The sequence below is a fragment of the Salminus brasiliensis genome, chromosome 1, assembly GCF_030463535.1.
Source record: "Salminus brasiliensis chromosome 1, fSalBra1.hap2, whole genome shotgun sequence".
In the NCBI taxonomy this organism is placed as follows: Eukaryota; Metazoa; Chordata; class Actinopteri; order Characiformes; family Bryconidae; genus Salminus; species Salminus brasiliensis.
Window position 1 is genome coordinate 61,237,668 of NC_132878.1, and position 14,913 is coordinate 61,252,580.

Here is a 14,913-nt window from a genome sequence, read left to right on the forward strand (position 1 = left end):
AAGTTTGGATTTTGGATCCTGTGGACTGATTAAAATGGAACTTTTTCATCACAAAAAGCGGTGTAAAATTTTACAAAAACATTTCTTTAAATGTTAGGCTTTGGTATATATCATGCTTCTGGCTTGTGTTGCAGTTAGTGGCACAAGGAACCTTTCACTGGTGGAGGGAAGAAAGGATTAAACACTAGAAAACATTGGAAGCAAACATCACACCATCAGTAAAAAAAGCTGAATATGAGAATTGGGGAAGGCTTCTGTTGCAGGATAATAATCCTATTCACCTTAAAATCCACAGTGGACTACCTCAAGCGGTGCAAGCTGAAGGCTGTGTCATGGCCCTTACAGTTTTCTGACCTAAACATGATCAAAAACCAGTGAATAGACGAGACATCTCACGGAAGAATCTCACAGAACTAAATCCCCACAACAAGAATTTAAAGACTGAAGACTGAGAGAAATGTGCCATCTTAAACTTTTTGCTTTTTGGATAATAGGTCATGTGTTACATTGTGTTGATAAGTGATCAGTGTCTGTCTTTAGTGTAAATGAATCAGTGCTCTGAATCGACACACACGCACTTTCAAAGCAACATCACATGAACGAACCTCATGGGTCTTAGTCATCAAACTAAGGTTGAATCCCAAATTGCTCAGTACTTCCTTGTGCACTACATGAGTCATGCAGCTATAACTTCTGCAAGCTAATAGTGTGCTGTATGTTAAGTGGGGGTCTAGGCACATGGACTGAATCCCAAATGTCTCTTTGTTTGACATGTAATACTCTGATTGCAAAATTCTCTGTTGTGCACTACGTAGGGAGTAGGGTGCAAGTTGGCGATAATTGTCATTATACAGCTGTTCTGAATAGAAAAGGCTCAAGCACATTGCTGTTGCTAGTATCACATTACACGATTTGTTTTCCAGTTCAGATTTGAGCTTTCTTACATGACTCATTCATATTCTGATCATATTTGCACATGAAGTAGATTAGCCTCACACACTGCTGCCACCAGGAAAAAAACTAATTAGACATTTGGAACATTTTGAATGAAACCCAATGCTTCAGACAAGATTCTCATTAGGATGGCTTAGAAACAATTAGGATATTTATCAGATCCAAAACAACACATGAAACTGGCTCAGGTCTGATCTAAAAATATCAGATTTGTGAAAATGTTGAATTTCGATTTGATTTGATGCTATATTCACACAGTCCACATATGTACATTATGCTGGAAAATAGCTTTTTTGTGATGTCAAAGAAACCAACACCTGTGCATACAGTGTATCCTATTCCATTATAAAAGTTTGGCCTCACCTATTATCACTGAAGTTAAGGCAGAATATAGGGCATCCAATCAGAACAGAGCTCATTTTAATATATCAGTCATAAGGGAATGAGAAAAATAGCCTGTTTAATTTGAAGCTTTTTTTGTTTAAAGATGTATTATATGCACATTGTCAATGATTTTATTTTATTGTGATGTTTTGTGACAGCAGATAAGGAGTGTTATTATTGCAGGTGTAGTAGAGTTATAGTATTAATAATTGAGTACTGTAGTAAAATTGTGATGAAAATGACTTAACCTTGTGCTGTAGGGAAATAGATCTTCTAAAAATATCCAGACATCTGACAAGATTCAGTGACTAAGGTTTATTTTATCCAACATCCCTGAGAATCACTCTCAACTGAACAGTTTGTTCTGTACATTTCAGCTCAGACTGTTTTTGTTAAATGGGACGCAATAAAGGACAGCCAATCCGAACCAAGGTCATTTACATATTTCAGTCATAAAAGCACGGTAACAAAAACAGAGGCTGGAAAATGATTCTGTGAAGTGAATTAGAGTCGGAGATGAGGCTTTCTTATGACAGCGATATGTGGTGTAGGGTTCTGAAAGAGCTCCTGTTGTCCTCTCCCTGATCCTTCTCATCTCTTGTAGGATGCTGAGATCGAGAGTTTGGCTGCCATCGAGTCTGAGCTGGAGAACGTGGCTCAGAAACTGCACGAGCTGCGCCATGGCTGAACCAGAGCTGACTGTTCCTCCCTCACTTTATCCTTCCTCCTGCTGCCCTTCAGGAGGGCGGCATGCTCTGTCCAGATGAAGCTTTTCCCCTCTAGCTCAGCCACAGCGGTGCAAACCCCTTCTACTTTGCCTTTCACCCCCCCCCTAGAAACACAATGCTGCACAGTGCCACCTCTGGTGTAAAAAAAAAAAAAAGAAATAACAAAAATAAAGGACGTCAGCCAGCTCCCAACGGCTTTGTAGCCAGCACTGCCCCCCTGCTTCAGCTTTACACCAATATTGTTCTTGCTTATTGAAGAAACATGGGCAACATGCAAAACTAACACAAAGAAAAATGCTATAAAATACCTGCTAACATTAAGAGATTGGGGATTGGAGGTATATACTTTATAAAGGCTCTGTGCCTGATTGACCCTCATGCAATAATGTTTTTATCCAATATGGTGACTTGATTGTGATGAAATGTGGGATTTATTTAAGAAAACCAATAAATATGAGATAAGAGTTATCTGTAAAGTGGAATTGTGCAAGCAATCCGTTCTGTGCTGTATGTGCCGGGCTATGTGTATGAATCTATGCAAACCCGAGGTTAACCTCAGAATGAAAGACAGGATTGAAGCCACAGCCCAACATTGTAAAATATAGCCATAACACTGAGGTCATTAAATTTTAGTATTTATTCTCTGGATCCCTGTTTCATCATTTACAAGGGACATAAAATGCTGATAGTGCATGTCTTTTTTCTGTCCATTAAAATGTGCCAAGAAACCTATACACAAAAACATACAGTGTGGACAGTATGTACAAGCATAGCAAAGGGTACAGTCAAGTCCAACGTACAAAATCAGTTATACAACCGTGTGTATAAAATTATCAATGAAAATATGTACCATTGATGGCATATTTACACATTAAATGCCCCAAAAGATGAAGGTGGGCAGTGACTTCTGTATTTCTTCCTGGCCACAGTGCTATAGCCACACCTAATCTCATACTAGACGACTCTTACAGGAATACTCCAGTGGTTTTCAACCTAATTTTAATCTACATCTACACTTAAAAATGGTTCTTTAAAGGTTCTTACTAAGCCCAGCGGTTCTTTGATAGAACTATGAGAACTTTAGATGATTCTATCTAACCTTTCAAACAACACTATTGTTACAAAGAATTGTGGTCAAAGAAGGTGGTGGTTGGTGTAGTGTAGAGGGTGACCACACCGACTTCCCCATTCAATTCCTCAGCCATGGGCAAGACTCCTAACAATATGTTCTTCCACTTGTTTAACATGATCTCAAATTGTCAATGTCATGCAAAATAAAAAAAAACATTGTATTTTTAATATTTACAGGAAAAGAAAAGACCTTATTAACTTTTCAATTGAAGTCAATGTAAAAATATTATATTTATATTGTATGAGTCATTTCAGAGCATTTCTATTGGTCCATGTATCATGAAATTATGACACAATGTAAAGAATAACTACCAAAGTCACATTACGTCAAAAAAGTGAAATAAAATGATATGAGAGTCACAAGGATTTTGCATGCCAGCAACAAAATGTAAGTCACTCTAAGTAAAAGTGTCAGCCTTTTGCTTAGAGTGCAGCGAATAGTTGATTTCTGCAGACAATACTTTCAGTAGCTGAAGCACCTGCCTATTGGCTTCTATTATAATTAGGCTCTGAGTCAATGACTTTCTGTTCTTTTTACTCTGTAGAAGGAAATTACAGAGCATGGTAATTCAGAGCATTAACTGTGGCCTATGAATGTGGCAGATTGGCATTAAGCTGAAAGTCTCTGGAGTACTCCATTAAGGTAGTCATGTGACTTTTACCTGACTGTTGCTCCTTTCACAGCGTGTAAATCTTCCCTTAGAACGTTTTTATACAGAGTATGGTCATATGCAGTCTGGACACCCCTGTTTAAATGGCATGTTTTGTTGATTGTCTGAGTGAAATAAGCTAATAAGTTAATTGAATAAGTCCTCTACACAAAAAAAAACATATCTTTGTTTAGTTACACTTAGAAAATGACAAAAACATGTCATTTGGTGACGGATGCCCTAACATTTGCATGAGACTGTAAGACTGTATAGAGCTAGTGTTCAACATAGTACATTCAAAACACTCCATTGCCTCCACATTCTGTATCATGATGTGACTGCAGGGAGTTGTAGGCGTGAACAGCCTCAGTATTCACAAAAACCTAACATGCCACGTGATCATGTGGTTCGTCTTACTTACCAGTACATTCCCAACTTTAATCCCCCTATAATCAGCAGAGTACAAACGGTTTCCCAAGGCACTTTTCTGGAGAGAAAGTCTTGTGCAAGACGCATAAAAAAACAAACTAAAACAAACCAAACTAAATCACATCGACATTTAAGATGCTGATTGCTCCTTTTCAACCCAGAGACAAAAAATGTCAAAATCAGTACATCTTTGGTCATTATCTACGCACTACGGATCATATATTGGCACTGGGAAATATTCTTGGGCCCCACTCAGCTTGGAGCAGGGTGTAATTGATTTGTTAGGAGTAATTAAATAGGCTAATTCACTGGAGCAGAGCGTGGGGTCATTGCGGAGACGCATCAGCTGCTAGCGTGGACCTGCAGTGTTGTTGGTATTTTGGGGCTAGGTCTACGTTGCAGCAGCTCAGACCCTGATGGGAGCCTTTCTTCATTCCCTCGCTGTCTATCACCCAGCAGCTCCCATCGTTCCCCAGCATGCCACAGGAAACTCCACAGGCCACCGGCAAGCTCTGGGCTACTCCGTTTACTCTTAGGGGTCCACCAGGCATGTGGCCTTGCAGGACGTTAGTGAGGTGAGTTAGCAGGTCGTCGAAGAACTCCGGAACGCCTTCGTAACCTAGGCAACAAGACAGTTCTGTAAAAAAGCTAATCCACCTTTCGGTCCTTTCAGTATTGTAAATATATAACTTAGATAAAAGTTTAGTTTTACACATTAGTTTAATAAATATATTTTTTAATAAACTGATTTATATATGAATAAACTGATTATTATATGATAAAATGATTTTTAATTAATCATTACGGGCCTTCCAAGGACATAACCATCCAAAATGAGTGAGAGGACTTTTCTATTATTAGATCAAATGTAACAGTCTCCTCCATAAATTTCAACCTGGACTACAATTTGAATGAGACACAATACAAAGTTCCCGTTCAGCCATTCAGAACAAAGGTCATTTGCATATATTAGTCTTAAGGCCAAAGTAGCCTTTTTGTCTAAGAGAGGTTGAGAAATGGTCATGTAAAAAAGATTTGCAACTGTTTTTGCTACATAAAAACAATGTCCCAAACAGAGTAAATAAATAAGATAATACGGGAGTGTAGTGACGTCATCTTGCAGAAATGTATTTTTAATAAAACAACAGACAGGATGAAGGGAGAGTGAGAGCAGATATGTGTTGCTTGTCTCCTCTGCTATCATGGGACCTGCTGGATATACCACTGAGACACTGTTATGCCTTACTGCATACATATCATCTCCATAGCAACAAGGGAGAAGGCGGTCTGAAGGCTTTTGAGTATCTAACATGAGGTGACAAACACAGCTGTGTGTGTGTAGCTACAAGAGCTGATCCTGAATCTTTCAGGAGAACAAAAGGAATAAACTGAATACAGAATGTTGTCCTAGAGGACATGTTCAGTGGACCTGTTCACTAGTATTACACATATTAAAAGTGTGTATGAAGACTCTGTCTGAATCTACAGTGTGAGGTAGTACAGTACCATTAGATCACACATAACTCCCCTTTTGACTCTATACTGACATCATGTGGCCTAGAAGAGCATGTGCAATTGGACAGCTCAAAGGAACACTACAGGACAATTATAGAAGTAATCTTAGTCGCAGCCCATCAAAAGTTTGGGGACACAAGCCCTTTAATGAACATTGAACCGCTACACTTACAAAGTATTAGTTTAAGCTTCTTATATTACTATATATATATATATAGGAAAGAAAGAGAGAAATCTTTTATATTTCTCTATATCTATGCATCAGATATGCATGTTTTTTATTACCTGAAAAATAACGTAGTCTCTGTTGGCAGTCTCACAAATTTTCCTTGTTCTTCTACTGTTTCTCGTTCACTACTGTAACCAATATTTTACATCCTAACTAAAGAGCCTACCTGGAAATGCATTAATGTCGATTACAGCGTGCTGGCCTGTTTGGTTGTTGATGATGATATCAATCCCGAACAGAGACACTCCGAGCATCTGTCTCAAGCACCTTGAAATCTTCTGAATGACATCATCACTAGGCGTCCTGCACTGGCCCTCCAAGTTGTCCCTCTAATGAACACACAAACAAACCAACAGAAGTCTACTTACAAGAAGCCCCTGCAAAGAATATGTTATATATATACTGTTGATAAGAATAAATAGAAACAGCAGATAATAATAATAATAATAATAATATTATAATAAACAATAGTAGGCATTTTAACTCACAGAGGTCAAGTGTGATGAAGACTCAGGCTTGGACACATGATGGCTGTTGAAGGATATGGCTCTTCTGTCTGCAGGAGGGAATAACATCAAGGTCTTGACAGGAGTTTAAACTAACAATTCTATTTTTATATTTATACAAAATACAGCTTTTCTGGTGTGTAATTCAATTACAGACCATCAATGAGACATTACATTCCAAAGACATTACTTATTCCATTATAATGTAACTGATATACCGTGTGTGATTGTTGGCATACTGTGTATACTGTATGTCACCACTTCCTTACAAATGACATTATTACACCATTATTAATGCACTGTATGTGACTATTGGCATTCTGCTAACATTGAAAGACAAAATTTGCAAGATCACCAGTGACCAGTGGGGGGCACACTTGACTACACTACACACCATGTAACACAAAGCAAACCTTTTCCCTTTACACAGAGCCAGGAAACTGGGTCTAAATATTAACACTGCCAAGATTTGACAGTGGGGAGGAGACATGAATAGGTTTACTGATAGTTAGGGGGTATTAGCATTAAGTGGAGTAGGTCAGGGGAGCCATTAGTGCCAATCTTACTTTGCCAATGATTTCAGGTTCCTTTAAACAGAGCATTATTTCATAAACAACTTCAGATAAAGTATCTTTATAAGGGGATGTACAGTGTGTGATCCAAGATGACTATAGATGCTAAAACTAGCCAAAAAAGACTAGGTCTTTTAAATCTTCTGTAAATGCTTGCTGGCAATCCAATGAAACACTTTTATTAGTGTGGTTTGTATGATCTGTCTGTGCCGCTTTCAGAGGCTTTGAAAGGCATGCTACTAAATAGGGACAACCGGATACACACACATATACACACAGACACAGACACACACACACACCTCTGCACCGAATAACCTTTTCCAGCTGATTATAGTGAAATGGCTGAATAACTGCAATCAAATGCTCTGTAACTTCTCTTACTGTGGCCCAAGACTCTATTACCTCTCTTACTGAGGCCCAAAGCTCAATAACCTCCCATACTGAAGACCAAAACTCTGCAACTTCTCTTACAGTGGCTCAAAACCATATAACCTCATTTACTAAGGCCTACAATTTTGCAACTTCACTTACTGACACCCATAACTCTGCTGCCATTCTTAACAAGGCCCAAATCTCTATCAAGAATAAATCAGGAGGTGACTTGAGTGGACCTGGAATGGCCAAATATCCCAGAATGCATTCTGCACCACACTGCTGTCCTCAGGGGTTCATTATCACCTACAATTTTAGAACTGGAAATATACATTTAATTTATTATGCATTTTTTTCTTAGAATTTCATTTCAAGGTAGTGTTGGTGACCTGACTGACCTGTAGGTCCAGAAGGGAAATTCCTGATGGAAGGCCGCTCCACCACACTGTAGGCTTCTCCCACTACAAAGACCTTGTAAAGCACAGCATTGTGGTTGATGAAGCTCTGGATTACACACGGAGGCCTGATGTCCTTCAGGTCTTCCTCACTGAAAATGATGGCCATCTACAGGGCAAAGACCCACAGTAACACAACTAACAACATGAGCATCTAACATCTAAGCTCAGGTTACACATTAACAAAGCAAATGATTACAGACAGAGCTTGAGAACTGAACACTAAGGCATTATTTCTAGCATTAGCCATAAGTAAAGAATGTCCTACAGACATAGAGATTCATCCCTATTTTTTATGGACAAGGTGTGGTGAAGTCTGTTTCCACATTACGACGATAACCTCCGTCCATAGCTCTTTTAGCTAAAGCTTCTCAGCGAAGCCCAGTTAAAATCCAGTTCTGCTTTATGAGCTCCATAAACTCTCTGTGTCCACAACCATAAAAACTCACCTGCACACTCATTCCATCAGACTAGAGTAACACATTAATCTTAGCTATCCACAATGGGACAAACATTTAGGAGAGACGGCTACATGCATTGATTGGTTATGATATGTATGTTGGAAATGATCACAGATATTATGGCCACCCTAACACTGATCCACAACTACTCTCAAAGTCTTATGGACCTTCTGTACATCTGCTACATTTCCATTGATCTATCTATGCTCTGCCCACAGATGTGCTCTTTTGTGCCTGCTTTTGTGAGGCTGAAGAAGCTTTACAGTAACCATTCAATCCAAATAATGGTCCAAATGTAATACACGACTCAGTGTTTGTCAGAACACCTACATTTGTAAAGTTGTGTGTACATGTGTAAACACAAATTCAATACATACAGAAAAGTACATACAGTTAGAGTGCATATTTTTTTTGCATGGAAAAGATCACATACTTAGTACAGTCAAGGTATAGCCTATCATGATTATCCCTAAAAACCTCAACTGCACTCACAAACCCAATCTATTGTAAAAGTGTGACGATTCACATCCACACAAAATAAACATGATTTTAAACAAACAGTTTTCTGAGAAAGATTGAGATACGCAATTTCTCAATAAGAGATTTTTGCCAACTTGTCTAACTAGCTTGAACTAATTTCAAAAGGAATCTGTTTTAAAGTACTGTTAAAAAACACACTGTGAAAAACCAAAGGTTATAGTGTGTGTTTAAATAAATACGAACTATTACTACTTTTTCTGAAAAACTAGAAACCACACCAATGTTACAAGCGGAGCTCAAAGGGTATGTTAATATGTCATACTGCCAATCGACAAAGAAAATATGCTCATCAGTCAATCCAACTCAACCCAACACATCCATGACATGACAAGATGTTTTATAACATGAAATAAATATGTACTGTTACACAAACACCTTGTCCATTTTTGTCATTTTACACATTTTGACATAAAGTTGTTACATTTAGTTTTTTCATGATAAATGGACCAGTCAGGTTTCATGGGTGGAGGATGTAATAAAAATAAATAAACAACAGCATGTCATTATTATGTCATTTTACAGTCTTATCAAGACCAGATTAACCCGTTTCTGCTGCCGTCCTTGGGTGTCCGTTTTCTACCGTAGGTCATCCAAAACAACACATCCATTGAAAGTTAAGAAGGTTTTTGCCTTCCATTATAAAATTGATGCTTTGGTATATGATAGACATCGTTTTTGTATATTATTTTAGATATATATATATATATATTTTTTTTTTTTTTTTTTTTACAGCAGAAAGAAAAAACTCCATAACTTTCAATGGAAGTCAATGTAAAACAATTTTCTACCAAGTTATTCTGGAGCATTTCTTTTGGAGACAGAAGTGTGACACTAATGATATGCTTATTAGTCTTAAAAAAGCAAAATAATTTTTCGTCTCCAAATTTTTGACAGGCAATATACTGTATATTCATCCTCCACTGCAATAAACATGATAAAGTACTGCAGAACACAGTGGGCCTTCAGATTGCTTTAAACTGGAGATTACAATCAGTAGAAGTGAGTCACAGTGTGTTCTGAGGGAGGAGGGACTGGCTCTGAGTTGATGGTGATGAAAATCTGTTCATGCAATAGATTAGAAGTTTGAGGATGTGGACAACAGAACAAGGGCCACACAAGTGTGTTGTGTCGTCTTACCTCATGAGAGTTAGTGCCATGTGCTACCTGGGTTTTACAGACTGCAATTAAACAGAAAACAGTACAAAACATCCATCACCACTGAGAACATCGGGATAGGAACATAATGCCAGAACTAGAACACAGATTTTCAACGTTGTTTTGTAGCCTGCCAGTAAAAAGCATCAGGCAATGTGATTGCTTCTCCCTAGCTACATCTAACCTACGTCTAACCTAATGCTGTAGGTCCCTGTAGAATTCTACAAGTATAGACAGCCATAATTAGCTAACAATGCTCTGACTGACAGGGAGAGGGAAACTAAACCATTCTTCTCTACCAGTCACTTATAAGCATCTATTAATGATGACAGATGTGAAATGATGCGCCACTTCAGCCAGTCAAAATATTTATCATCACAATTATCATCCCTAAGCGAAATCAGTTTATCAGAAAGAATCTGTGTTAATAGATGAACTTACTGAAGGGGAAGGTGATGCCATTCTTATGGAGCTGCTCCAGCATGTCTGGGCCACACTCACTGTTGAGCACCATAAACGAAGGAGAGCAAATCCTGCCATCTACCCACCACAGAAACACAGAGTTAGCACATTATTAGCATCATTTTGAATCATTTGGCTCAGTCCCACCACTTTAATTAAACACTCAGGCCTTATAAAAGTCTGGAATGTCTGTAAAGTTTTAAAGTTTTAAAAACCCATCTTAAGCTCTAGATCAATGGCAAACTATCTGCATTGCAATTAATAGGCTTAATCCATATCCCAGGGAACTAGCCCTTGATGTTTCAAGGTTTGCAAAATGAAGGACTACCACTCCTGTGTCACATTATAAGCACAGTTTGAGAAAATACTTCTCTTTGTTGGTTTAATGCTTCCAGTAGGAGATGAATTTTAGCTGTATTTTTGCCTAGTTTGATAAATATGGTAACCCAGGATGTCCTCGCTGGGTTTGATAACGTCCCCACGTCTCTAAGTTTAAAAAAGTGAGGGAGAAAAACTGTGGCCATGTGGAACCTCTCTAACACAAACATCCAGGAGACAGCCGAGTCCTCCAGAGACAGGCAAGGCCACAGTCCAGAACAGACCAGCTTTTGTTTTCTTTTGTTTCAGCTTACTTTCTTTCTTAATGGTATAATTCTTAGCTGAGCTCGGATAAAATATATCACACTAGACAGTAATCTTACAGTATTAATAATTCAGTATTATTTACTGTCAAATTTGCCACATTCTGCTAGTTTCTAAGGAACAATATTATTCTTGGACACACGGTTACTTCTCAGATGCTAAACTGTATTGAGTATCTGTATGATTCCATCTCGATTTTGATCTTCAGCTCTTTATGTAAACGAATTCAATCTTGAAAGAAAATAAGCTCTAGCTTATTGATGCAGTTTTTGGATGAAAAACTGTTTTGCTCTGCACTGAGTGAAAGGTTTTCACTGGGGTTGAAAAATGCGGCCAAATGAATTCTCTGGTTTGGGTCTATTCTGATTGACAGAACGAGCTCATGTTTAACAACTAGCTACCTTACTACCTTTATGTAAAAGGGATGTGTGTGTGTGTGTGAAAAAACATTTAAATGTTTAAACAAGTGGATCCATTCAAACCAATTATGGTTAGTTCTTCTGTGGCATCACTCAAAAAACCCTTTCTAGCATCTTTTCTGTAAGAGCGCATATGCTAAAAATGTGTGGTGATATATAGGGAACATTTGAGTATAACAGTGATTAAGTACATTCAAACCAAACACTATTATCATCGACTAACAGCAGTGTTTGCTGTGCAGCTAAACACAGGACCTTTGAGCCAATGCCTACTGATTTCATTACATCTAATCACAAGTCTTACACATCAACTCATGGAAAAAGTGCCTGTATTTAAGAAGCTAAATTCAGCCACTGATTGTTCATGCAGATAATAACAGAATCACAACCCAGCACGTGGAGCAGGCGAGTGAGTAGGGTTTAAAAAAAAAGAAAAAAGAAAAAATAGTGTAAATGTAGATTGTGGGATACAGTGGGTACATTAGTGGTGTTATCTTCTTTTTCCCAGGATCCTTCACTGTGTTGTTTCATAAGCTAATAGCCATGGAAGTGGTTGCCTGGTGAGGCAGCCCAAGAAAAGAGTCAGTGCCTTGGAATTCTAAACACAGTTCTCTCCCCTATTAGAGACACATGGGCTGCAGCCAAGGCTGTTAACCTCACAATACCCCTCGACTGACATCTGGCACCGACACGTCTCCATGGAAGAGGCAGACAGCTCTGCCATGGTTCTACACAACCGATATTTATGGAATTTACCTAACATGCCAACAAATGTGGTTGTTCTTAGCAACTGTTGCAAGGTTGGACAAGCTTTACAGGCCTGTTGTGAAATGATGGCACTTGGGTTCCCAGTTGGGAAATCATTTACGCATTGGCACTGTCATTAGGGGATCATTAGTTCAACCCCCAGCGATGCCACAACCATCTTTACAGAAGTTAAGGAGAGCATAACTGGCTTTCAGTCTTTCTGGATCAATTACCCTCCCTCTCCACACTCATCATCTGCTAGCCAAGATGGGCGTGTCTCACCTGATTATGCTCAAGTGTGTTGAGCTGTTCAATGACAGTGTGTTAGAACAGTGTATAAACCCTGGTGTCACTTGGAGAAACCATGTTCTAGACCTCACCCTCCCAGCTCTGGTCACATTGTGCACGGTAAGGAGCGGCCTAGCAAGTGGGAGGAAAGAGGACATGACTAAATTGGGTGTGTAATTCATTTCAAATTATATTTACCTATTATCTAAAAAAAAGCACAGTCTAGTTCAGGAAACATTAAACTGGAAGCTCAACATTACATTGCTACTAAGACCATTTAGTTAGTTTACAGATGTTCTATAAAGCTTGGCCAACCTAGTAACAGTTCCTATGAATTTGTAGGTAGAGCACTGGCAGATCGATGTCTATGCTATGAACAATGTTGCCATACATGGCTGAGAGTTGAGAACTGGCCTAGTGATTTCAGGCTGTATCATCCCAGGTTATATTTAGCTTGAACATTTTCACTAGAAAATGCTCATATAGTTAGTACGGCAATCTGTGCGTCATGTTTGTCCGCAATGTTTATTTCCATCTAAATTTATGTTTGTTCTGCAACATCTTGAGAGGAGGGACCACTGGTCACTCTGGGTTGTGAACATAATCTGAAAGTGTGGGGACTGTGAAAAATAAAAGATGAGTAAAGAAAAAGAATATGTGTGGAGTCTCTCACAAATTGGGTATGATTTTTTGGATCCTGTAGTATGGACCCAGCATTAATTATTAACATAAATTGGTGTTAATGAAAGTTTGGGAGCAGTGACTTTACAAGACCAGTGATATGTACACACAGGTGGAGGAAATGTGGTGAAATTCCTTAGGCAGTACGCCATCATTCCGGCTGGTGATGTGGTGGGGGATCTAGCTAAAACACACGAGCCTCCTGACCTCTCTGTTGTCCATGAATGCACATCGCGAGTGGCATAAAGAATGAACGACTCAGCAGCTTTGGCCTATAAGCCCCCTGTAAGCCTCATCCTCGTCCAGCGGAAAGAGCAAATAGCCAACCCCCCCTAGCCAGGCTGGACCGTTTTGAGGGCTCAAAGGACTACTGAAGGAGCACATGCTTAAACATTTCAGAACAATTACGGTTATGTATCAATAATTAGAATAGCAATGACAAGATGGGTTATTTTTTCCATTCTCAAAAAACTGACGGATGTACAATTGCAGCCTTTGGTAATGTAACTGCAGGCAGCATGTTGACGCATACTAGATATTCCATAATGGATTCGTCAATGCTATCAGTCAACCATTATGTAAACTGTGAACACAAATACAGACCCTTCATGCTCTCCTCTATTTTGTGGATTAGCTTGTAGGACTTGAATCGGTCAAGCAGGGTTCGAATGGCAGGAAGTGGGTCTAAAATGACAGTCTCTGGGTGGGCATCAATGTATTCCTGAAAGGGAGTAAACACAGCACACACAGTTACACAGCAAGTAACCAATTAAACAGTCGATAATTACAATTATAGCATTGGACAGCAGCCAGTAAGATGAAATTGCTTACAAGATACAAAACCATTTTATACATTTGAAAAAAAAAAGAATGAATTCATTTTAAGAGACTTGAAGAGCACATACATAACACATACAATGCATGTCCAAAAGTCTCCGGACACCCCTTTTAGTTAGTAAATTCAGCTTTTCCGCGGTGCACCCATTGCTGACATAGGTGTTGAGCTGCACACAATCCACTTTCTAATTATTTAGAAATACAATGCAAATAGAATGGGGTGACCCCGAGCAGCTGCACATGAGCCTAAGAGACACCTTAAGGAAGAGTCAGAGTTTTTCTGATCCAATATCAGAACCTGACCCCACTAATATTCTTGTGGCTAAGTGCAATCACTTTCCTCACACAGCAATACTCTATCATCTAGTGTAAAACCTTTCCAGAAGAGTATTGGCTGTAACTGCAGCAAAGGATGACAAACTCTCTGGTAACAACCTTGATTTCAAAAGAATTGAGAAGGTGTCTACAGACTTTTGGACATCAACAGTTTATGGTCATAGCTACCTGCACACTCTGCACAAGTAATAAGGCTTCTGTGACATTCTGGTCCGCTTCCAGGATGTGGTCAGTCAACTTATGGATGATGGCGTCCAGGGGGCCCTGCTCTTCCAGTGGTTGGCTGAGGTCCAGCTGGTTGGGGACAACAGGGTCAAGAGGTCATATTTCAGTGGTAATCCTTTAGGAAAACTCCCATGACAAAACATGAATAATGAATTGTGAAAATAGATTTTCTGGTAAAGCTACAACCCTCCAAGC

General features: G+C 39.0%; 2 protein-coding genes across 2 annotated transcripts in view; one reads left to right on the forward strand and one right to left on the reverse strand.

The window, feature by feature from the left end:
- Nucleotides 1–2,714, forward strand: part of chga (chromogranin A) — a 14,854-nt gene extending 12,140 nt beyond the window's left edge. Inside the window, 1 exon segment of the mRNA XM_072684949.1 lies at nt 1,943–2,714. Coding sequence (XP_072541050.1) covers nt 1,943–2,026 — 84 coding nt within the window. The 3' untranslated portion in view covers nt 2,027–2,714.
- itpk1a (inositol-tetrakisphosphate 1-kinase a) overlaps nt 2,689–14,913 on the reverse strand; it is a 27,500-nt gene continuing 15,275 nt past the window's right edge. The window contains exons 4-11 of the mRNA XM_072684936.1: nt 14,662–14,787; nt 13,924–14,041; nt 10,523–10,621; nt 10,064–10,104; nt 7,869–8,034; nt 6,509–6,576; nt 6,187–6,349; nt 2,689–4,895 (exon numbers count right to left, since the gene is read on the reverse strand). Coding sequence (XP_072541037.1) covers nt 4,603–4,895; nt 6,187–6,349; nt 6,509–6,576; nt 7,869–8,034; nt 10,064–10,104; nt 10,523–10,621; nt 13,924–14,041; nt 14,662–14,787 — 1,074 coding nt within the window. The 3' untranslated portion in view covers nt 2,689–4,602. The remainder of the gene's footprint in view (nt 4,896–6,186; nt 6,350–6,508; nt 6,577–7,868; nt 8,035–10,063; nt 10,105–10,522; nt 10,622–13,923; nt 14,042–14,661; nt 14,788–14,913) is intronic.